General features: G+C 44.0%; 1 protein-coding gene across 1 annotated transcript; it reads left to right on the forward strand.

Moving 5' to 3' along the window:
* The first annotated feature begins 2098 nt into the window (after positions 1-2098).
* On the forward strand, positions 2099-22009 carry MEX3C (mex-3 RNA binding family member C). Its single transcript, XM_077845670.1, has 2 exons — positions 2099-2813; positions 18975-22009. The coding sequence occupies exons 1-2, from the start codon at positions 2099-2101 to the stop codon at positions 20198-20200; spliced, it is 1941 nt and encodes a 646-aa protein (XP_077701796.1). The 3' UTR covers positions 20201-22009.
* The last annotated feature ends 790 nt before the right edge of the window (positions 22010-22799 follow it).

Genomic DNA, 22799 nt, shown 5'->3' on the forward strand with positions numbered 1-22799 from the left:
AGGCAGGGGAGAAAAAGATCATTTTTCAAAAGAGTTAATAGGAAATTTCTTCTGCAAACCCCAAACCACACCCTAGATCAGTGTTCTCCACTCTGGCGCAGCTTCAGAACGATCTGTGTGGCCTTTAAAAACATGTCCAGGTTTCCACTCTGCATCTCCCAGGAAATCCGAATATCCAGAGTTTGCCTCCCCTTTTGCAGTTCCTTTTTTTTTTTTTTTTTTTTTTTTTTTTAGCCCTCCTTGACTTTGCTGTACATCCAGGGTTGACATCACTGCTTCAGAGCTTGGTCTACACATACGTTGTTAGGGAAGCAAGGTGCAGGGTTAGAGGAGGTCCAGGGAAACCTTGGAATAACAGGGAAGTTCTCGTGTTAGCTAAAATTCTCTGGGCCTTTGCTTGGAGGTGTGGAGCAAACTGAAGTAGGGCTCGTGGCTCGTGGCTCGTGCAGCAGCTGGAGAAGCCAGTTGGCTGTGACATCCCGGACACTGGACCAGAGCAGGTGCTCGAGTGGAGTCCGCTCGTGGGAGTCTGCGGCGGCAGCACAGGATGAACACGTCCGCCCGCACAGAGGTCCCAGGTTAGGGTTTGCTCGGAGGCCAGGCGGGTTTGCTGCCGGACACGCGGCTGGCGCAGGTGAAGCCGATGGAGCTGCGGGCTGCGGGGGGCGCGTCCCTAAGTGTAAGATGCGCACCGTCCAGACGGATACAAACTATAGAAGCCTACCATCAGTGGTGGTCTACTGACTGCACGCTGAAGGGACGTTCTGAATACGCTGAACCGAGGCTATTAACTACTACTACTCACTTTTTCTAATGGGGTCACTAGAAACCCTAAAACCACACTAGGCTGCTGTCGTCGTCGTGTAGGACCACGTGGTTTAAGACTACCCTGAGACCACGCGGCAGTAAAGCGGGGGAGAGGGTGGGGGCGGGGACGGGGTGCAGGTGGAGGTGGGGGTCGGGGTGGAGGTCGGGGAGGGGATGGGGATGGGAAGGGGTGGGGATGCGGGAGGGGTGGAGGCGAGGCCGGAGGCAGGGGGGGCAGGGGCGGGCCCCCGGCCCGAGACGTCGGGAAGCAGCAGGTCTGGCTCCTAAGGGGCCGCGGAACAATGCACCTGCAGAGGAGACCCCGCGTGGGGTGGCCTGGGCCACACTGGGGAAGAGCGCGTCGCAGGAGGAAACGGCTTAACTTTCTTGAAAAGCCCCAAAGAAGTCGGGTGGAGCTCGAGGGCCCCGCGGCACCTGGGCGGGGCTGGAGGCCGGGTCGGCGGGCGGGGGAGGGCCCGGCCCCGCGGGAGCAGCGCCCCGGGCCGCCCAGGAGGACCCCGCCCCTCGCTCCTCCGAGGACTGTCCCCGGGCCCCGGCCCCCGAACGACGGGACCGCGCCCTCGGCGCCCGCGCTGCACCCCGAGGCTGCCCGCACCGAGGCCGAGCGGGACCCGCGGGGAGGCGGGGACGCCCAGGTGCACGCCGCCGCCGCCGCCGCCGCCGCCGCTCGCGCGTGCGCAGACGCGCTCTCCGCGCAGCCCGGCCTTCAGCGGCTACCGCGCCTTCCTCCGCCCGCTTTTCCCCGCCCCCAGGCGCCGCGTCACAAAGACTGACGTGCGGAGCGGACAATCACGGCCCCTGTCGGCGGGAGGGGAGCGGACGGAAGGGGAAGGCAGCGGGCCCGGCCCGGCCCGGCCGCCCAATCAGCGAGCTCCGGGAGCGGCGGGGCGGGGCCCGAGGCGCGGGCGGGGGCGGGGCCGCGGAGGGGGCGGGCTCCGGGGGCGGGCGCAGCCAATCGGAGCGCGCCGGCCCCGCTGGGAGCGCGGCGTGGGGCGTGGGGCGTGGCCGCCGCGGCGCGCGCCGGGGGCTGGCCGAGGCCATGGAACAAAAGAAGCCCTGAGAGGGGAGCCGCGCCGCCGCCGCGTCCCCACCCACCGCCGGGACCTGCCTGGCCCGCGGCTCGGCCGCACCCCGCCGTCTGCAGGCTCCGGGCGGCCCTGGCGCGCCGCGGCCCCGGGGTCCGCCCCGCCGCCCGCCGCCCGCCCCGCCGCCAGCGCGCCCGCCATGGGCCCCGCCGCCCGCCGCGCCTGACCGCCGCCCGCGCGCCGCCATGCCGAGCGGCAGCTCCGCGGCCCTGGCGCCCCTGCCCCCGCCCGCCGCGCCCGAGCCCGCGCCCGCGCCCGCGCCCGAGCCCGCGCCCGCGCCCGAGCCCGAGCCCGCCGGGGCCGCGCCGCTGCTGCGGGGGCGCCTGGCCGCGCTAGGCCTCGACGACCCCGGCCCCGCCGAGCCCGGCAGCGCCGCCCCGGCCGCGGAGGAGCGCGCCCCGCCCCGCAGGCCCGGGGCCCCGGAGGCCGCGCTGGACCGGGACGCGGACGCGGACGGGGACGCGGACGGGGCCGGGGACGCGGACGGGGCCGGGCAGCGGGGGCCGGGGCCGGGGCCGGGGCCGGGGCCGGGGCGGGCGGGGCCGGACGCCGACGAGCCCGACGACCCCGACGAGCCCCGGCCGCCGCTGCTGCTGCTGTCGCCGCCCGCCGCCCCGCACTCGCCGCCGCCGCCGCCGCTGCCGGGCGGGCCCCTGGGGCCGGTGCTGCTGCCCGCCGCCGGCTTCGACGCCCGGGACGCGGCGGGGGCGCTGTACGGGGACGCGGCCGCCCCGGCCATGATGGCGGCCGTGCTGTCCCACGCCTACGGGCCCGGCGGCTGCGGCGCGGCGGCCCTCAACGGGGAGCAGGCGGCCCTGCTGCGGAGGAAGAGCGTCAACACCACCGAGTGCGTCCCGGTGCCCAGCTCCGAGCACGTCGCCGAGATCGTCGGGCGCCAGGGTGAGTGCCGCGGGGGCGCGGGCGGCGGTGCTGCGGGGCAGCTCGGGGGCAGCTCGGGTCACCCCCGGGGGCAGCCCGGGTCACCCCCGAGGCAGCCCGGATCACCGTGCGGGGCAGCTCGGGTCACCGTGCGGGGCAGCGCGGGGGCAGCCCGGGTTACCCTGCGGGAGCCCCGCGTATCCCGCCCGGCGGTACCCGGGCCGCGCATCCCGGGCCAGGCGGGGCCGGCGCCCCGGGGGCAGGAGGTGGCGCGGCCCGCCCCGCAGCGGGGGTGGATGCTGCGGCCGCGCAGGTGCGCCCCGGGGCACGCGGCCTCCCGCCCTCCGCGCCCTCCGCGCCCTCCGCGCCCTCCGCGCCCTCCGCGCCCTCCGCGCCCTCCGCGCCCCCGACGCCGGGACAGCGGCCGGCACCGTAACGGAGCCGAGCCTCCGGGCGCGCTCACTCGGCCTCGGCGAATCCTCGGCGCTGCGCGCAGACTCCTCCCACGTGGTCCAGACAAAGGAGCTGTGTCTGGGGCTCCCGGAGCGGCTGTGCGGTGTGCGCGGGGGGAGGCCCTGTGTCCCGCGCCCGACCCCAGGGCCGGGCGGAGAGCAGCCCCCACGGCCTCCCCACGGGCAGGTGCGGGGCTCTCGGGGCGAGTGGGGCCGCGACGGGGCTGCCGCGGGGGTGACCTCCTCCGCCCCCCCCCACCCCCCCCAGCGGTGTAAGTGCAGGGCGGGCAGCGAGAGGCCTGTGGGCGCGCTGGGGCCGCGCATCGCCGTGCGTTCCGTGCTCCCCTCTGGGATCTTAATACGAAAACCCCGTCTGCACTCTGGGTAAAGGACGCGGACTGCCGAGGACTGCTGCTCCAGGCACCCCGCGAAGCTGGGACCCTTCCACCGACCGTTTATTCCGGTAGTTTGGGAAAGAAGACTCAGATGCCTTGCTTTTTGTTTGTTTTATTTGGGCCGGTTTGGGGAGGGGGGAGGGTGTTTTTGCGATGCCTGAGATCCTACTGATCCAGGAGAGCGCTGTTTCACGGTACGGGGGATGAAACCTACCGCCCCCACCTACAAGTCCAGGATGAGTTGGCCATTCGATTAACAGCATTAAGGAATTGATAGGTTTCAAGCTTCTATTTTGCCTGGTGTTGAGTTTATGGGAGTTGGAAATGTGAGGTCGATTCACACAAACTTGCTGCCCTTAAGAAACCAAAGTTTAATCCAACTAACGTGCGGTTAATGGCACTCTGTGTAGTAGGTGACAGCCCTACCTGTGAGGACACCGACCCTGCAGGGACTTTAACAAATGGAGACAAAGAATGACCTGGGAACAATGTGAGGATTAGTCTCTAGCTCTAATTAGAAAGTGGGGTTTTATTTATTTATTTATTTATTTAGGCGCTTGGAGTCTTCGAAGGGGTGTGGTGGAAAGGGGCTGGGAATGTGTGCGTTCAGGCTTGAGTATGAAAGACCCTTAATGCTACACTAGGAGGGCACTTCCTCGGCACAGGTTGCTTGTGGTGCCAGTTGATGGTAACAAAAGAAAAGAACATTGACTTCAGTTTGCCTGAGGGACAAGATAATGAAATCTTTTGTATATTTAGTTTAACACAAATTTTTGTCCTTATCTGTATCATACTCTTAAAAGCATGAAAAAATGGACCCCATTTACACAAACTGTTGTCTTTTTATACAAATGCATTATTTAAACTGAATTCATTCTGAGTTTTTATTTTGTACAAGCTATTAAAATAATATTTTGTAATCTATTTAATAGCAAATGAGATAAAGTCTTTAGTTTTTCTGTGCTTATTGGGCTGTACTTACTGGTTAATAAGGAAATGTGGTTCTATTTATGTCTTAGGACATGTAGACAAATTGCTGACTACTCCTCTTACACTTAATGTTTCCTAGAGTTGACAGTACTGTTAAAAGCATGTCATCATCTTCTACCTTCTCTTAAGACCAGAAAGTCTTAACACCCCTTTTCCTACCTCTAGTGGGATCATTGACCCCTTTGCTACCTCTACCCCTCAGCAGCAAGCACCATAATAAAATCTGTAAAGGGCTTTCCCACTCCTATGGAGAACAAGGCAACTCACCACGTTTGCACCCTTTTGTTTTTTGTTTTTAAAGATTTTATATATTTATTTGAGGGAGAGAGCGCCTGCACAAGTGGGGAGGGGCAAAGGGGAAGGAGGAAGAAATCGGGAGCGGACTGCACACTGGGCGTGGAGCCCAATGTGGGGCTCAGTCCCTCGACCACAAGATCGTGACCTGAGCTGAAACCAAGAATCTGATGTGTAACTGACTGAGCCACCCAGGCACCCCTGCATTCTTCTAAAGTGTAATGATTTGTCTTTTCTCTAAGTGAATAAACAAAGCAAATCATTCAATTTACTTGTCTGCTTTGGGTGAACTAAATGTTCATTTTAAACAATTACCCGTTCTTGCCATTTTATTCATTACCTGAAGTCATAATTTTCTGTTTGCCATCTCTTAATTGGCTTTGGAAATAATTATGACACAGATGGAGACATTTCTGACTTCAGCTCTGAAGCAAAGGGTAGGACAAATGGAATTCTGAGTCATATAGGCTAGAACTCATGTAGATGGCCTCTGGTTCCAGTGTCTTTCAAAAAAAACAAACCACTTCTTTTGATAGTGTTGAAAGTTGGCAGTGTTGACCTCATACTTGTACTCCCCAGGAGCGTATGGCCATTTGCAAATGTTAAATTGGCCCCGTCTTTTAGGCTTTGCATCTCATTGAAACCAACCATCCTGTAAAATAAAGGTAGGAAAGGTTTTTGTATGATCAAAGAAGTTTTAGAATATGGACATTTAGGGTGAACCTGATGACAGACTTTAAGACTTAATTTTTGTTAAGTGTACTACCTGCAAAACACGTTCACAGTGGTTAATAGCAGGTTTAATTTAAGGCAATAGACTTTGTTCTGCTTTGTGCAGTATTGGTAATCCAGCTGGACTTAAAAGCAAATTAAAGTAAAACTCTATACCTATTCTTAACTACATTGTAAGTAAGTATTGAATGTTATAAATTCAGTTGTAAAAAACTTGTAACTCCGGTTTTCTGTTAGTGTTTAAGCTTAATGTGGGTCTTCAACTATTTTCATTAGTGAATTTATAGGTATGTTCTCTAGTTTTGCAGTTTGGAAAAGTTATCTCCAGCATTTTTTAGTGTATACCCTGTCAAAAAAAATTAAGCTTGTATTCTCAATGTCTGCATATGTATAAATAATATGTATGCACTATAAAACATGTCAGAAATTTAAAGAATGAGGTAAAAATGGAAATTGGAGTTCTATTTTTTTTCCCCCCCCTACACTCCAGGGAGTTTCTTATACCCTACTTTGACTATCACTGAGCTAGACCGCTTTGGAGATTGTTTTCTTCTTTATTGAACTATTCTGTTTCCACTAATTCCCAGAGTTTGTGTACATCTTCACTTTTTAAGTAAGGACTATGGGGATGCCTGGGCGGCTAAGCAGTTGAGCATCTGTCTGCCTTTGGCCCAGGGCATGACCCTGGGGTCCCAGGATCAAGTCCCAGTCAGGCTCCCTGCATGGAGCCTGCTTCTCCCTCTGCCTGTGTCTCTGCGCCTCTCTCTCTCTATCTCTCATGAGTAAATAAAACCCTTTTTAAGAAAAATAAATAATGAATATGCTATAGTGTTTCAAGTTGTCATAAATGCATCCTTTTGACAATTTTCCCCAGTTTTGTGAAGGTAGAACCACTCTTCAGGTTTTAACACAACTGAAATAAGATGGATGCTAATTTGTGTATGTTTGTCTAGGAGAAAAAGAGAAACTTTGGTCTTGGCATACCTAAATTCCCTATTCAAGAAAAAATACACATTTCATAAGGAAAAACTGTTTCAGAACAATGCTAAAATACAATGTCTTTTTCTTTTATGAAGGAGGGGGGATTGTTGGCTTTGTCTTTGCCAGGTGCTACAATCTTGCGAGGCCGTTATCCCCATTTTACAGATATAGAAACTGGAGGTTGGAAAGATACCCTCTTCAAAAATGGAACTTGGATTTTTTTTTTTTAATTTTTATTTATTTATGATAGTCACACAGAGAGGCAGAGACATAGGCAGAGGGAGAAGCAGGCTCCATGCCAGGAGCCCGACGCGGGACTCTATCCCGGGTCTCCAGGATCGCGCCCTGGGCCAAAGGCAGGCGCTAAACTGCTGCACCACCCAGAGATCACTGGAACTTGGATTTTTACATCAGTTTGTTTGACATCAAAGATTAAGTTACTGCCTCTGTATTCAAGCGTTCTGCTTGAGACGATTAATAGTATTTGGGTTAACTTCTGCCTTAATCATGAGCTTTGGGATACTATATTTCTAGTATGGATAACTTAAAATGTCTTCACTATCCAAATTAATTTACTTAATAAAATTTTGATGTCCCTACTACCCAGAAGACACAGTTATCATTCTAACATTCTCATTCTCCTATGCCTAACTAAAGATTCTCTGCCGTTTATAGTTCAGAAAGTTAAGTTGTGTTATATACAAGCTAGCTTTAAAAAACAGATACTGTAACTTCTAGGCTTTAAATTTTAAATTTAGTTGATAATAGTATGTATTAGCCCTGGGACCACTGGGAAAGGTTCAATTACTGTTTTGTAAATGGGCGCGGAATCTACTGCCTGTTCTTCCTGCCTTATTCAGCTAGTATACTATTTTGATTCACTTGGAGGAAATGGAAAATAAAGTGGTAATTTAAGGGTGTTGGTCAAGTACTTGAGAAGAGTAACACTTCTGTTACAGATTTCTGTTAAAAATTTTTCAACAAAGTTTATGGTTGGAATTCTGGGTAGCTCTTCTTACATCTTAAGTTTTCAAGGGAAGATTAGCATTTAGTGATAGTGGTTAATATTTTGTGGATATGGTTTTGAATGAATTTGGTATTTGTACATATTGAAGGATTTAACAACACTTTTGTCTTAAACTGAATACAAAAATGTTTCAGGATGTATGTTTTAATATAAAAACTACCCCCAAATTCCCATAACAGTCTCTGCTCAGCTGAGGAGAGAGCCAGCAATCAGAAATTAAAGTTTCTAAATTTGATTACAATGTGCCAGTAACTCACTTAGTGATCTTGGACAAGTCACTTAACCTCCCTAGACTTCAAATACCTCCTCAGCTGGGTGTAATTTTATCTTATACCTCTAGACACTGAATGATACACAAATAAATTGAAACACATGAAACTTTTAAGTGATAAGCACATATTTTTGTAAGTTAAATCTGAAATTAGGTTGAACAACTCTCTAATCTTATTTACCTTTCTTGGCTTTAGCAGTTTCACACGTTATATTCTTCTAACGTGAAAGAACTAGACCCAACTGACGTCTGAATGCCTGCTGGCTACATGGCATATCTGTCCAGATAGTTCTAAATTATGTTGTGATAACAAAGCCCAACATCTCAGTATTAATACAGTAAAGGTTTATTATTCACTGGGGCTCTGCTCATTTCAGTCATTCAGGGACATGGGCCAATGCAGTGGCCAGCACTCCCAAGTGTGGGCTGCTCTTCCCACATGCAGCGGGTTAAGAGACCCTGGCATAGCATACGCTGGTCTTTAAATGTTAGATCCAGAAGTAATAATTACGTTTGTTCGTATTTCATTAATCATAGCAAGTCATCTGGCCACACCTAACTTCACGTAGGTGAGAAAGTCTATTACAACCGTGTGCCCACCGAAGAGAGCCAGAATATTCATGAACAGCCATGATGACTACCACAGTATTATTTTATGATCAAAGGGATTATTACAGAATTTTTAATGTAGTGTATGCCATGTAGAATTTGTAATTTAAAGTTGAACTCCCAATAGAAAAAAATAGGAAATAATGTTCATAAGATACTAGATAGGTAAGTGTATTTGAAGTTTAAAAACTCCTTTAGAAAAATAAATAAATAAATAAATCTCCTTTAGGAAACTCCAAATAAATTATGGAAAAATCTATTTTAAAACCCCACCGATCTTCAGGTGATTCTAAAGTGATAGTTTTCTTTTTTTTTTTTTTAACTGCATCTTAATACCTCCCAGATGGTTTATTTACCATAATTTGTGGGTTTCCTTTTAACTTTTCCCCCCATGTCACTATTAGGTACCATATGGACATTTTCAAATATTAAATGTGGTATTTAAGCCTTTAAAATAATTTTCTAGTATTAGTATTACCAAGCCCAGCTATACTAAATTGATTGTTTGCACAGCTTAATGCTGTTGGGTTAGATCGAGTCTTTATTCCGTGACTGATTGTGAGAATTTTAAGTGCCACTCCAGAACGTTAGCGCCTCTTTGATGCGAGTGTTTGGGATTTAGGAACAATTCATGTGAGCATGGTTTGTTGCCTTTGTCCAGTAAGCAAAAACAAATTCATTGTATGCAGGGAAGCCTGGTTTGACTATAATTAAAGTTGTATCGTGGAATAATAAGACTAGGAGTTGAAATGAAAAAATTTTGAATGAAAACTGCAGGTATAGTTGAAGATCAGCATGAAGTAGTTGGTCTTTTTTGAACATGGTTGGAAGAGTGGGGAGGGAATGGTTCCAAACAACTAAAATATTTCCCAGAAGGGAAAGTATTGTTAAAAGTATTTGCATTTTGGGCTGACCTTCTTATTACTGTTCCTTTTTTCAGTACCATTCTTCTTGCCTTTGACTTCTATCTTTCCATCAGTACCATTTTATAGTATACTGTAGAAAAGGACACTGGAACTTGGAGTTAGAAAACTTGTTAGAGCATTGGTTTCATCATTTGTTTCCTGTGACTTTGGGCAAATCACTTAAGAGACACTTGCAGAGTCTCTGTTCTTTTGGGGGGAAAAAACCTTTTCCATCTCCTTGTTCTTCCTGGCCCCTGCTTACCCCCCATTTGTTCAGGGGATCAAGTTTGAGATGTCATTAGTACAGATTCATGGCACAATTGAAAGTATAAAGATAAATGACATATGCGAGGTAGGATAGTTTATAAATTTGTTTACTGCCAGATATATAGTCTGAGCAAATGCTAACTGAAACTAAAAATTGTCACTTTATTAAGTTTTCCCAGGGCATACCATTAACTAAATGATCCTCAGTATACTTTTTGTTTACAAATGAATCTGATTCTATTCTGTGGTACCCAAACAGAAGTCATTCTAAGGTTTCTGTTAACATCCTCTACAGGACATGAACCTGATTTTAAAATCCCCAGTTAGGAAAACTATTCTACCTTTCTCATCTCTAGTTTACATCCTCTTCCAGGTGTTTCAGCTTCAGTGAAAGGCCAAATATGAGCCTTTTATTAACGGTTTCAGTTCTCCTGTCTAAGTGAAAAAAGAGGGGGCATTTTAAACTTAGAGTAACTCCTTAAAAATGGAAAAATAAGGCAGGTTGAGAGGATGGTATACCCAGGAGTCCTCAGTTTACAACTTTGGGCTATTCTGGGCTTCAGTTTTCTTCCTGTATAAAATGAGATTGAACAAGGTTATTTCTTACAACTCTTACATTCTGATTTTTGTCCAAAAAGAGTCCCTAAAATCATGCAAAACTACATCGGATTTCAAATTCCCAGTTAGATTGACTTCAGCATATCTCCTCCAAGTTTTGTAAAGTCGATACTATTGTAACATGTTCTGTACAATCTATAAGTTTTATCTTTAGTAGATAAATTCTATAAGTGTTTTTTGACTTCTATAGAAAATTGTTTGATTTTTCTTTCTTTTTTTTTTTATTTTAATGATAAACCTTCAAGTGTGAGACCGTGTATTACCTCATTGATCTGTTCACGTTCCCACCATACAGATAAGGAAACATCTATGGGGATATAAGTAACTTACCTACTAGCACCTCAAGCTAATAGAATTGGAGACTTCAACACTCCTGTCTTCAAGCGGTAGAACAAGCAGACAAAAGTTCGGCAAGGATATAGAAGGTTGGAACACTGCCAACAATATAAGAAAAGGAAATAAGAGTTTGATATCTGTGCATAAACATGTATAGACATCAATTCCTTCTGGTGCTTGGAGTTGATACAAGTCCATGAGGACAGCACTGTATCTTAATCATGTTTGCATCCGTGATGTCAGTTAAAGTAACTTGAAGCAAAGTAAATACTATTTATTTTATTGAACTGGATTATTGGATTAGACTTGCCATTTTACTATTACTGTCTTAGTTTCCATATTGTGGTAATTGGAGTTTTCTGCTCTCTTGCCTTTATCCCCAACCCTTTACATAAGGAGCCAATCAACCTAAAGTTGACTTTAAGGGCAGTAGACAAGTACTTCATTTAAGACATTAGAGATCAATATGAATACTGATAATAACAAAACCAAAATCGCGTAAATGAAGCTATATGAAGTGCTGTCAGTTAATCTATAATAGACTGTATTCTTCACAAAAGATTTCAGAGGATTTAGATTAGAAGAGCTCCAAGGACACTTGAACCCTAGAAAGGAAAGCTATTACTTCTAAAATATATTGTGCATTTATGAATAGTTTGCATGGCTAATCTAAACAGTTTCTTTAAACATTCAGTTAAGTTTATGTGTATAAAACACTCTCTTATTGGGATTTAGCTGCTATTCATCAGTCTTTGAAGATATACTGAAATTGAGTCCCTGAAAAGTTAAAGGAGTTCTTGAGTAGTGTGTCTAGACTATCCCACGAGGAAAAGGACCTCCTTCATTAATTCTGATATATCGTGGAACATGAAATAATACACTTCTTTAGTGCTTTTAGAGAACTACAGTATGGAGTAATAAGAGGAGTTTGAGGTTATTAGGACAATGTGGGTTTTAGATATGACTTTCCAGCTGGGAGAGCTTAACCAATTCAGTTAAGCTTTTTCCTTCCCTGCTTAAAACACAATTATGATAATTAGAATATATCTAGAAGAGTTTGGGAAACTGAAAACTGTGCTACAAATTTGTATTACTTCAAAGCTAAGGGTATTGGATCATTTTACTCAGGAGATACTTGAAGAAGTGTTTTGGGGACTGGTTGGGTAGTCTAAAAAGTTACCCCTTACTGAGACACACCTACTTGAGTAATGGGTATTGTAATAAGCATTTTTAACACATGATTTCACTTAATCCTTCCTTGCAAAAAACCAAGTGAGAGAAGTGTCTTTAATCATAGTTCCTCACCCATGAAGGAGAGATAAGGTTTAGTGACCTGCTAAAGTTCACAACGCGGGTTAGCGATGCCAAAGTCTGTGATCCCAGCCATTACTCAACCTACCTTTCCTTGAGGAGGGGAAGAATAGGTGTGTGTGTGTGTGAGTGAAATAAGGTAGTATCCGATTGTCCCAAATGCTTTTAAGACCAAAAAAAAAAAAAAAAATGACCGTAGTTCCTAGGAGAAGAGGGACTTGGTCAGAAAATGTAAGCCTCGGGAAGGACCTAGAGGTTGAATGACTGAACATGAAAACCAGGAGTAACTGATGATAGATTAGAACCCAGGCCTGCAGAACATCAGTTTTCTGCTTCTTCCATTGTTTGCTTTAAACTGTGCCTTGGAAGGTTTCATATGTGGTAGCTGTAATAATGAGTCCTTACCTTTGTACTATTCTTGAGTTCATGGAGCCCTTCACATAAACAGCCTCCTCTTCCAAAAAGGCCATCCTTGTTACTCAGAAGCTATAAGGTGCAGAGAGGAAACACCAGGAGGGTTCTGCGTGTTAATTAGGGAAATATCTGAGCAGATACAAAAGAGGAACAAGACGTGTTTAAGAGACAGTAAAGTCTGGAAGAAGGTAGGTTATGGCTACTTGCTGGGAAAGGGACGGTTAGGGGAAGATTTTAACGTCAAGCCAAGGAGTTCTAATTTTCTCAAAGGTAAAGAGCTACTCAGGGAGTGTTCACTCCCCCTTCTTACTCAAACTGTGTGCGCACGTGTGCACGCACACACTGATATCCCAGGGGGAACTTTTGAAGAAAAGTACGTGCCAAGGATGACACAAAGTGAAAATATACATAAAATGCAACTTTGGTGTTTGTAAGGGTTTTAACTTTCTCCAACCGCCTTATACACGTAGGATATATGTAATTTATGAAATGAATAGAAAATACAGTGGATTTCTGGAAAACAGAGTACTCTGTCAAAAATCAGCAGCACTTCCCTTAACATTTGGGGCTTCTATCTTTAAAAAAATAAAACAGATTCTTTGTACCTACAAGATGGAATTTAAACTCTCTTGCCTGACGCTGAAGCCACTGTGCGTGGTAACTTGTTAGGGCAGCATTAGAAAACTAAAACAGATAGTAAGCACAATTAAATAATAGGAAAATATTCCTGGATTAAGCCTTCCATTTTCCTTCTGCCTCCTAGAGGCTTCCTACTTTCTGCTTTGAGGTCTCTGTGGGCAGGTCACACCCTGTGTGGATTGTTTGCTTTCTGTCAGGCTAGCCGAGCACAGTACGTCTCTCTCCTACTTTAAAACTTTTTTTGTGATACCACCACCCCATCCCCCAGCAAAAGAATATTTGGCTTTGCAGCCCTTGGTACACATATTTTACTGAAATATTTGGAACATGTTGAATTTTGCATTTTTTTTCTTTTTTAAATGTTGATTGCAACCTTACTAAATTGATACTATGACCCTCCGTTTGAGAAACACTGAAGATCACATCTGATCAGTTCCTTTTCTTCCTTTTAATTCCTCTCCCCCTTGGTAGCTGAGGCATCTGGTAGAAGAGGTTCTCTTTACTCTGGAAAGTAAGACGGGACCTTTGCTGTACCAGGGAGTGCGAGGACAATAATTCTAGCTGCAGCTGATGGGTTTTAAGGCAAAACACAGCTCTAGCCACAGTGATCTAGAAAGAGGAAATGGATTCTTATACCAGGGGTAAGTTGGAGACTTTTTTTATCTGGGGGATTTACTTGCAAATCAAAATAAAATTACAACTGTGAAAGTTAGTGCTATCCTAGTTCTTAACATCTACACATTCTGGTGCACAGCTTGACACGTGTTGGTTTTTGTCTGTGGTTATAAGAAAACAATTGTTAGTTCTCACCTCTTAGAATTAAAAAGCCTTATTCAGATTTGAAGTTATGGTATCATTTGCTCTGCTGTTCAGACAATTTAAAATAATGTCAGTACTAGCCATTGTGTAATTGATGTGCTAAGTCTAGTAAAAAGTGTCCTTTTCTTAAAGGTTTTCTGATTTAATTATATTTCTTGGAAGAAACTAATGTATTTGTATGGTTCAAAATTATTAAAAATTAGAGTGTAAAGGAAAATTAAGTGTCCCTCCTACATTGTCCCCCTAAGTCAACCAGTTTTATGACTGCATAGTATACCATTTTATAGTTGTCCTGGCCGCACACCAGTACAAACAAGTAATATAATACCAAGATCATTTTGCATCTGTGCAAGTATTTCTACAGAATCGATTCTGTGAGTGAGATTGTAGGGGCAGAAGGATCCATGCAGTTGTAATTTTGATAAATAATATAAAGTGCCCTCGGACAGTTTGTACTCTCAGCAGCTAAATATGGAGGTCCTTTTCCCTGTTCTTACTAGCTCTGGTTTTGATATTTGTTTTGACATTTGATAATCTTATAGGTGGAAAAAGATACTTCAGTTCATGTGAAAATAGGAATTTTCATGGTCCATAACCATTTATATATTTTCTTTTCTGTGAGCTGTTTCTTTTACCTATTCGGGATGGGGGGGGGGGTTGCTCTTTTGATACATAGGACAGGGGTGTGTGTGTAAGAGAGAAAATAGCCATTCTTGGTGTTTATTGTAAATAATTATTTCTTCCCATCATTTTTAGTGACTTTTGCCATGCAGCAATTTAATTTAAAGTGCAATCTAATTTATCTGTACTCTTTGGCTTCTGAGTTTTGGCTACTCTGAGATTATAAATTCTTCCATGATTTCTTAAATATCTTAGACTCTTTTTTTTTCTTAAGATTTTTATTTATTCAGGGATCCCTGGGTGGCGCAGCGGTTTGGCGCCTGCCTTTGGCCCAGGGCGCGATCCTGGAGACCCGGGATCGAATCCCACATCGGGCTCCCGGTGCATGGAGCCTGCTTCTCCCTCTGCCTGTGTCTCTGCCTCTCTCTCTCTCTCTCTCTCTCTGTGTGACTGTCATAAAAAAAAAAAAAAAAAGGTAAAAAAAAAAAGATTTTTATTTATTCATGGGAGACACACAGAGAGAGACAGAGACACAGGCAGAGGGAGAAGCAGGCTCCCTGCGGGGAGCCCTTCGGGACTTGATCCCAGGACCTCGGGATCACGTCCTGAGCCCAAGGCAGGTGCTCAACCGCCAAGCCATGCAGGCGTCCCTATCTTACACTTTTCAAATTGAAACTCAATCTAAAATACTCAAAAGCTTTTTAACCTTCTTCACCTGTAAAATAGTAAAACAAGTTTGTTTTTTCTTTAGTTTGTTTTGCCTATTTAGAACTCTCCCTATTCCAATTGTTCCCAACTTTAGAATATATATATTCTAGAAATCATGTGTTGGTTGTTTGAAACTCAGAATATGGATCGATGTTCCTATAGAACCAATCCTATGAGTAATATGAGATTTCCTGTATTCCTAATCTGAATTGAAGATACTGTGTTAAAACTGTAGTCTTAAAAAATTTAGGAGAGCGAACAAATACATTCTTCTCTTTTTGCTGGTAGTGGCTTAAAGGGGTTGGCTTTGCAATCTTCCCCTTACCTCTACCCTGATCTGCAAAACCTACAGACACTGTCCTTTGGGGCAGGATAGGCCTGTCTTACTCCTATCCCAGAAGTGGTTCCTGCTCAAAGTGTTCATCTTCTGTCTTCCTACTGAGCCAATTATTAAACACGTCTTTATTAGTACCGACCATAGGCCAGCCAGATAGTGTTTTGTGTACCTTTAGGCAGATTTTTAATACCTGCTCAGTATTAAACAACAAGTATTCTACTAATGTGCAACTCACCGTTGCTTATAGTTTCAAAAGTATTTGTTTGGAGAAGTTTACTTAATTAGGCTTTCCTAGTGGTCACTGTCAGTAAGGGTTGAGAGGGGCTAACCCCAGACCCTTTGGTTATTTCTCCCTTTGTCCATATAGAAATTGCCTGGTGTTTTTCTGCAGGATGAGCAGGACCTTCTTCCTTAGAAATGTGATGCCAACAGACTGCCTTCTTGTAGCCCAGAGTATCTGAATAATAACAATAATAATAACAATAACAATAATAACAATTCCCCTGAATGTATAGGGTGAACAGTTAGTTTTTTGTTCACATTAGCCTTTCTTAGGCAGCTCTCCATCAGTCATAAATTGACTGGGCCAGTTGGAAGTGCTCTCAGTTCACAGCCCAAAGCAACACCCTTCTGTGGGGTGAGAGTCTTTAGAGATTCAGTTTGTATAAATAAGTAGATATAAGAGTTTTATTGCTTGCATCTTCTGACTCACTGTCTTTGTGGAACACAAGCAGTAACATTGTCTTATAATCAAAAGTTACACTGCCAACTTAATCTTCTTGCAGTTCATTATAGATATAAACTTAAGCAGCATTCTTTATATTTAAAACTTTAAAGTAGTATAAATTCAACTCATTGTAGTAATTTCTTGATAGCCCCGCAACCACCCTGTTCCCTTGTCCCTTCTTATCTCACCGATTTACTGCACTAATTCTTTCTTTGCAGTTTGCTTTTAGCTGCTCCCCGCCAAGTCTTCTCAAATAAAAGTAATTTTGGATTAGGGTAAACCTGACTCTCAAAGTGTTTTCATGATAGGTACCTATGATCCAGCAGTGAGGGGGGAAAAAGCCATTTCTTTGTAAGTTTAACAGTTTGTTGGAAGGAGGAACAGGTATGGGTTAAGATCCAAATGTCCAGTGGTACGTTGAGTAAAGTTATGTTGAATATGTTATCATTGAATTAGCATAATCAACTCCTTTCAACAAGGTTGCATTAGCAATATGGGGCCAAAATATGGAAGTCTTGAAAAGCTCAGCAAAAAAAAAACTTAGATGCAAAACAGGATGTGTAGGAAAGGCCCAGTATCTTTATACAGAAAACTGATGTTTGTTTCAACACATGTCGTATGGGCCCCCCAGAGGCATATACTACTACTAGTCAACCACCCAGTGGTTTGGGAATGCTTAGGAATGGCACACAAAGCAGTCTTGGGGGATAGGAACTTCAGAGAGGATGAAACATCTAAATGAAAATCTGAATGGCCAGCAGGAATTGAACAGAGGTGGGGATGAAGTGGCAAGGACAAAGGAAGATTGTAGTCATGGAAGCAAGGAAGCATGGACAGGAGTTTAATACGGTAGAAGCACTGAGTTAAGGTAGAGTTAAGAAGGGGGAAAGGAGAGCATTGAAGAGATACATCTGGAAGAGAGGTAATCAGGTCCCAGGTCAACAGGGGCCTTGTGTGCCACATTGTTTGGACTGTATCCTTGTGGTAAAAGGGAGTCATTAAAACACTTTATGCAAAGAAGTGGTCTCTTGTTTTATTTCGAAACCGCCATTTGACTAAAATGAATACAGAAAATGGTTTGGAGTAAGATGAAACTGGAGGCGAGACCTGGGGCAGGGGGCGTCGCAGTTAGGCAGGTTAGAAATGATGTATATGAAGACTTAGTTTTTATAGATTATTAACTTATTGGGGGCAAACGGGGGGGGGGACATTTTAAGAAAAAGACCACCCAAAGTGTGACATGTGTCTTTAAGAGCACCTGGCATCTTCATTTTGAGGAATCTAAGAATAACATGATATATTCATGAGAACAGATCTATTCTAGCAAGCTTCACATTAAGATCTTTGAAAAGTATAACCCCAGAATTCTATGCCTTAGTTGTCTATTAGACATTTTAAGTTACACTTTGAAGCCCTCTAATCTCACATAGTTGGCTCTGGTAATAGGCGATTGCAGTCAACAGTTAAAGAATTATGGTTAGTTATGAATATGTATCTCAGATATTTTAACTTAAATGCATTTAGGATTTGGGCCAAAGGCTTTTCTTTGAGAATGGGTTTGTTTGAGTAGTCTTTTAATAAAATCACATTTAATGCCCATGTTCCATACAATTTCCAATGTTTCTTTTGAATTTAGCAAGAATTTTACAGTGAATGCAGAGTCATTCTGTTAGTTTTTTACCCCAGGCCTTAACAGTTGTCTCACGCGTACATAATTCAGAACCACTTTTTTTTTCTTTAACGTACACACCTCTATTGAGATCTTAAAAAAAAAAAAAAAAAAAAAAAAAAAGATTTTATTTATTAGAGAGCATGAGCTGGGGGACGGGCAAAGGCAGAGAGGCCAACTCCCTACTGAGTATGGAGCTGAACACAGGGCTGATCCCAGGACCCTGAGATCCTAACCTGAGCTGAAGTCAGATACTTAACCAGCTGAGCCCCCTAGGGCTACCCCTTTATTGAGATTTTCAAAAATAATCAGCTTAATTTTCATACAAGTACAGTGTCTTTTTGCATTCATACTTCACTGATTTATGTCCTAATTTAGTTAGTGCAGGAGTACGACTAGTATAACCAGATATGGGGATATCTTAGCCTCAAATTCAGTTGATGGGAGCAGATGTGAGATGACCTTTGAACCATGAACACTTTGCTCATCATGAGGTTTATTAGCGGAGAGTAACATTAAAATACTGGGAGTCTGTTAACTGCTTAGAGCTGTCTGAAATTTGAGCTGCTTGGACTGACAAAAAGACCATAGATGTTGAAGTGAGAGTAGGTTTAACTGTTTTCGTAAGCTTCATTTTCCTTAGCAATAAAAGGAGTGAAGTAACCTAGTCCTAGAGGGCTTATTGTTTAGATTGAATGAGACAGTAGATGCTCAATGTCTTCCATGTGCATTAGTGGTTTTTCTTTGCCACCAACATCCTGCCAGGGAATTAGTTATTACTGACATAATTCTGGAAGTCAGACCTGCCTGTGGTCTGGCTTGCTTGTAGCAGAGGATTCTGGACATTGTTTGCAGTGCCTGATAACAAGAAGGGAAACCTAAGGTGTGACTTCTAAGATCTCCCAGTAGAGGCGCTGCCTCTTCCGAATTGGAAGGCCAGCAGACAAACAAAAACGGCCCAGAAGCATACATTTAGCCTGAAAGGAGCTTTCTGTGATTTGTCTTTATTAATATTATTGACATAAATGTTGATTCTTATGAAATATTTTCTTTCTAACAGGTTGTAAAATTAAAGCACTGAGAGCCAAGACAAACACGTATATCAAGACACCTGTTCGTGGTGAAGAGCCCATTTTTGTTGTCACTGGACGGAAAGAAGATGTTGCCATGGCCAAAAGAGAGATTCTCTCAGCTGCAGAGCACTTCTCCATGATCCGTGCATCTCGAAACAAAAATGGCCCTGCCCTGGGAGGGCTGTCATGTGGTCCAAATCTGCCAGGTCAAACCACCGTTCAAGTGAGGGTCCCCTATCGTGTGGTGGGATTGGTAGTTGGACCCAAAGGAGCAACTATTAAGAGAATTCAGCAGCAGACCCACACGTACATAGTAACTCCAAGCAGAGATAAGGAGCCTGTCTTTGAAGTGACAGGGATGCCCGAAAATGTTGACCGAGCACGAGAAGAAATAGAAATGCATATTGCCATGCGTACGGGAAACTATATCGAACTCAATGAAGAAAATGATTTCCATTACAACGGTACCGATGTAAGCTTTGAAGGTGGCACTCTTGGCTCTGCGTGGCTCTCCTCCAATCCAGTTCCTCCCAGCCGCGCAAGAATGATATCCAATTATCGAAATGATAGTTCCAGTTCTCTGGGAAGTGGTTCCACAGATTCCTACTTTGGAAGCAATAGGCTGGCTGACTTTAGTCCCACAAGCCCGTTCAGCACAGGAAACTTTTGGTTTGGAGATACACTACCATCCGTAGGCTCAGAAGATCTCGCAGTTGACTCTCCTGCCTTTGACTCTTTACCAACATCTGCTCAAACTATCTGGACTCCGTTTGAACCAGTTAACCCACTCTCTGGCTTTGGGAGTGACCCTTCTGGTAACATGAAGACTCAGCGTAGAGGAAGTCAGCCATCTACTCCTCGTCTGTCTCCTACGTTTCCTGAGAGCATTGAACATCCACTTGCTCGAAGGGTTAGGAGCGACCCACCTAGTACAGGCAACCACGTTGGCCTTCCAATATACATCCCTGCTTTTTCTAATGGTACCAATAGTTACTCCTCTTCCAATGGTGGTTCCACCTCCAGCTCACCTCCAGAATCCAGACGAAAGCACGACTGTGTGATTTGCTTTGAGAATGAAGTTATTGCTGCCCTAGTTCCATGTGGCCACAACCTCTTCTGCATGGAATGTGCCAACAAGATCTGTGAAAAGAGAACGCCATCATGTCCAGTTTGCCAGACAGCTGTTACTCAGGCAATCCAAATTCACTCTTAACTATATATATATACATAAATACTATATCTCTATATGGACTCGTAAAGGCATGGGTATAATGGTACCCCCAGTAAACTTCCTAATGAATTCTTATGACTGTTATCAGGCTTTATTGGGATTAGGCTAAAGTTGTTAGTAAACTTATAAAAGGCTGCTATGGTAACACTAAACCTAAGTGGTCTCTTGTCTATTAGTTTGGTTTGAATTATTAATACTATCCTGTAGACCCAGAGACATAGCTTGTATAAGAATTGTTAAAACTGAAGTTCAGCTTGGCTGAGTGAAGATAATCATAGGTTGTGTGAGCCTATGAGAAAAGTACGTCTAGATTTCAAAACAATGGGTCCCAAAGCCTAACCACATTAAGAGTTTATGGAGGGTACTTGGCATTACAGATGATTCAGACACTTCCAGTGCTGCCTTCTTTACACTGCCAGTTTTGACAAAACAGGTTCGTTTTTTATTTTACAACAACTTATGCCTAATTCTGCAGGATTGCAAGTAACTTTTTAATGCATTGTGATTACTTATTGGTAATAATAGGGCTGATGGCAGTTTACTCGATCACTGGTTATAATTTGGGACAAAAAACTGCTACATTGACCTTCATCTCGCCCAGAATGCTCACGGCTGGTATGATCAGTGGATCAGGAACGCAATTGTGTTGATTGTGAATTCCTACCCATTGCCTCCCTCGGTGAATGTGGAAATGGCCACCTGGGTTTTCCCATTTCAGGAAGGGCTTTGGGATGCACCTATATTGGCTAATAATTGAGGATGCGAACATTCCATTCATTAGTCTGATCAAGCTGTTGATTAATTTTTAGACTATAGATCAAAATGTGAAACATTTTATGTTCAATCCATATTTGTCTTGCACATTATAAATATATTTTTATTTTTTAGTAATTTAGGGGAGGGGGAGGGAGAGAGGGATAATAATGACCTTAGCATACTTTACAAAAGCAGCTGTGATGACCTTCAATCAGTTTACTTCATTTCAAAACTATTTCCAATCACAAGGAAAGATTTCTTTAAGATACACTTATACATTTCACCTGTGGATGTCTATAACTTCATCCTCAGTATGTTCCCAAATCTGTGCTGGCATTGAAAGGACAAAACAATATACTGGTGGGTTTTTCTACTAATTATTTTTTGAAGCGTTATTTTCCCAACACAAAAGAGCTTTTTTTCTCAATATAACAAAAAAATTGAAAATCCTATGTGTATTGAATAGTAAATAGACAAATTTTATTTTTTATTTCCACTTGAAGAGTTACATTTCGTATAAAAGTTTACAAATAACGGTTTTTATTTTGATTTTTTCAGTATAAAAATTGCCTTGATGGCATATTATGATGTAATGCTAATTGCTTGTAGGATAGTTAAATGTCAGTATTGAAACCTAATCTTTAGCTGCCGTCTTGTAGATACGAACGAATGTTCACCAAGCATGTATTTTGTATTTTGTTGCATTGTACACTGCAACTAATAAGCCAAGGAATCGACATATATTAGGTGCGTGTACTGTTTCTAAAAACCACAAACTAAGAATGATAAATTATCAATATAGTTTAGTATTTGCTAATTTTACTACACTCTTTTGTTATGTATATGTAGGGAAGTCATAGGGATTATAAATTCAATTTGAGTAAAGTTTAAAACCATATATTTTATGATAAAGGGCCTTTAACTTAAGATGGCCAAAGCACTGATATTATATATTTGCTGTAAAGAGAATTATAAGAGTTTTATTTTTCTGATATTAAAAGTTACTTAATAAAGACTTGTTTCCATTAACTTGAATGTATTCTCCTTGGTGTTTTTCATGCAGCCAATAGTTTAGACTGGAAGACAGCCATTTGCCAGAATTGAACGTTTTCTTGTACAGTTTCCCCTCTCCCAAGCCAGCTCTCTTTGTTCATTCTTGGAGTGTGTGTGTGTGTGTGTGTGTGTGTGTGTGTGTGTGTGTGTTCTCGGTGTTAAATGCGTCGCAGTAGACCACACAATTACTAGTAACCTAATTGTAAACAAAATAATAAATGACTTTTTATACATTAATGTTAACTAAAATCCTGAATACATTTAGACTCAGTTTCTAGCCTTTGTTACAGGTTTTTGTCTTTTTATCACTAAATGTAGAAAACGAATTTCTCTGATACGAAGGTACAAGTTTTTTAAACTTTCAGTTGCGAAGTACCTTCTGAAAGGTTTGTAATTGATAAAAATATTACTCCATTACTGAAAAGATTTGATACCAGTTGGAGTAAATTGTTGCCAATTACTTTTACTGTTGTAAAAGTAAGAATAAAGACCTTTCTAAGACATTTTGAAGAAACCAAAATTCTGTTCATTCTTAGGGATTTTACACGCCCATAGTGAGAGTCTTTTCACGGTAGGTGTTGGACAGAAATTCTTCGACTGCTAGAAGCCTGGAGAACATAGATTTGATGACGGGTAAGATAACTGCCCTAGAATTGCTTTGCAAGTTTTAGGATTAACTTCTACAAGTATGAAGTTTAAATGTTTGGGCGTGTTACGGCGCTGTGGTCTGGCCCCTCTGGTTTGCAGGTTTTCTGTGCCATTTCAGTTACCC

This window comes from Canis aureus, chromosome 1 (assembly GCF_053574225.1).
Source record: "Canis aureus isolate CA01 chromosome 1, VMU_Caureus_v.1.0, whole genome shotgun sequence".
NCBI classification, from domain to species: Eukaryota; Metazoa; Chordata; class Mammalia; order Carnivora; family Canidae; genus Canis; species Canis aureus.

What these genes read in the sequence shown, in the direction of transcription:
- MEX3C (XM_077845670.1), top strand. Translation starts at nt 2,099, where the DNA reads ATGCCGAGCGGCAGCTCCGCGGCCCTGGCGCCCCTGCCCCCGCCCGCC. An exon ending in CGAGATCGTCGGGCGCCAGG is followed by an intron (nt 2,814 to 18,974) that starts GTGAGTGCCGCG and finishes TCTTTCTAACAG; the next exon opens with GTTGTAAAATTAAAGCACTG.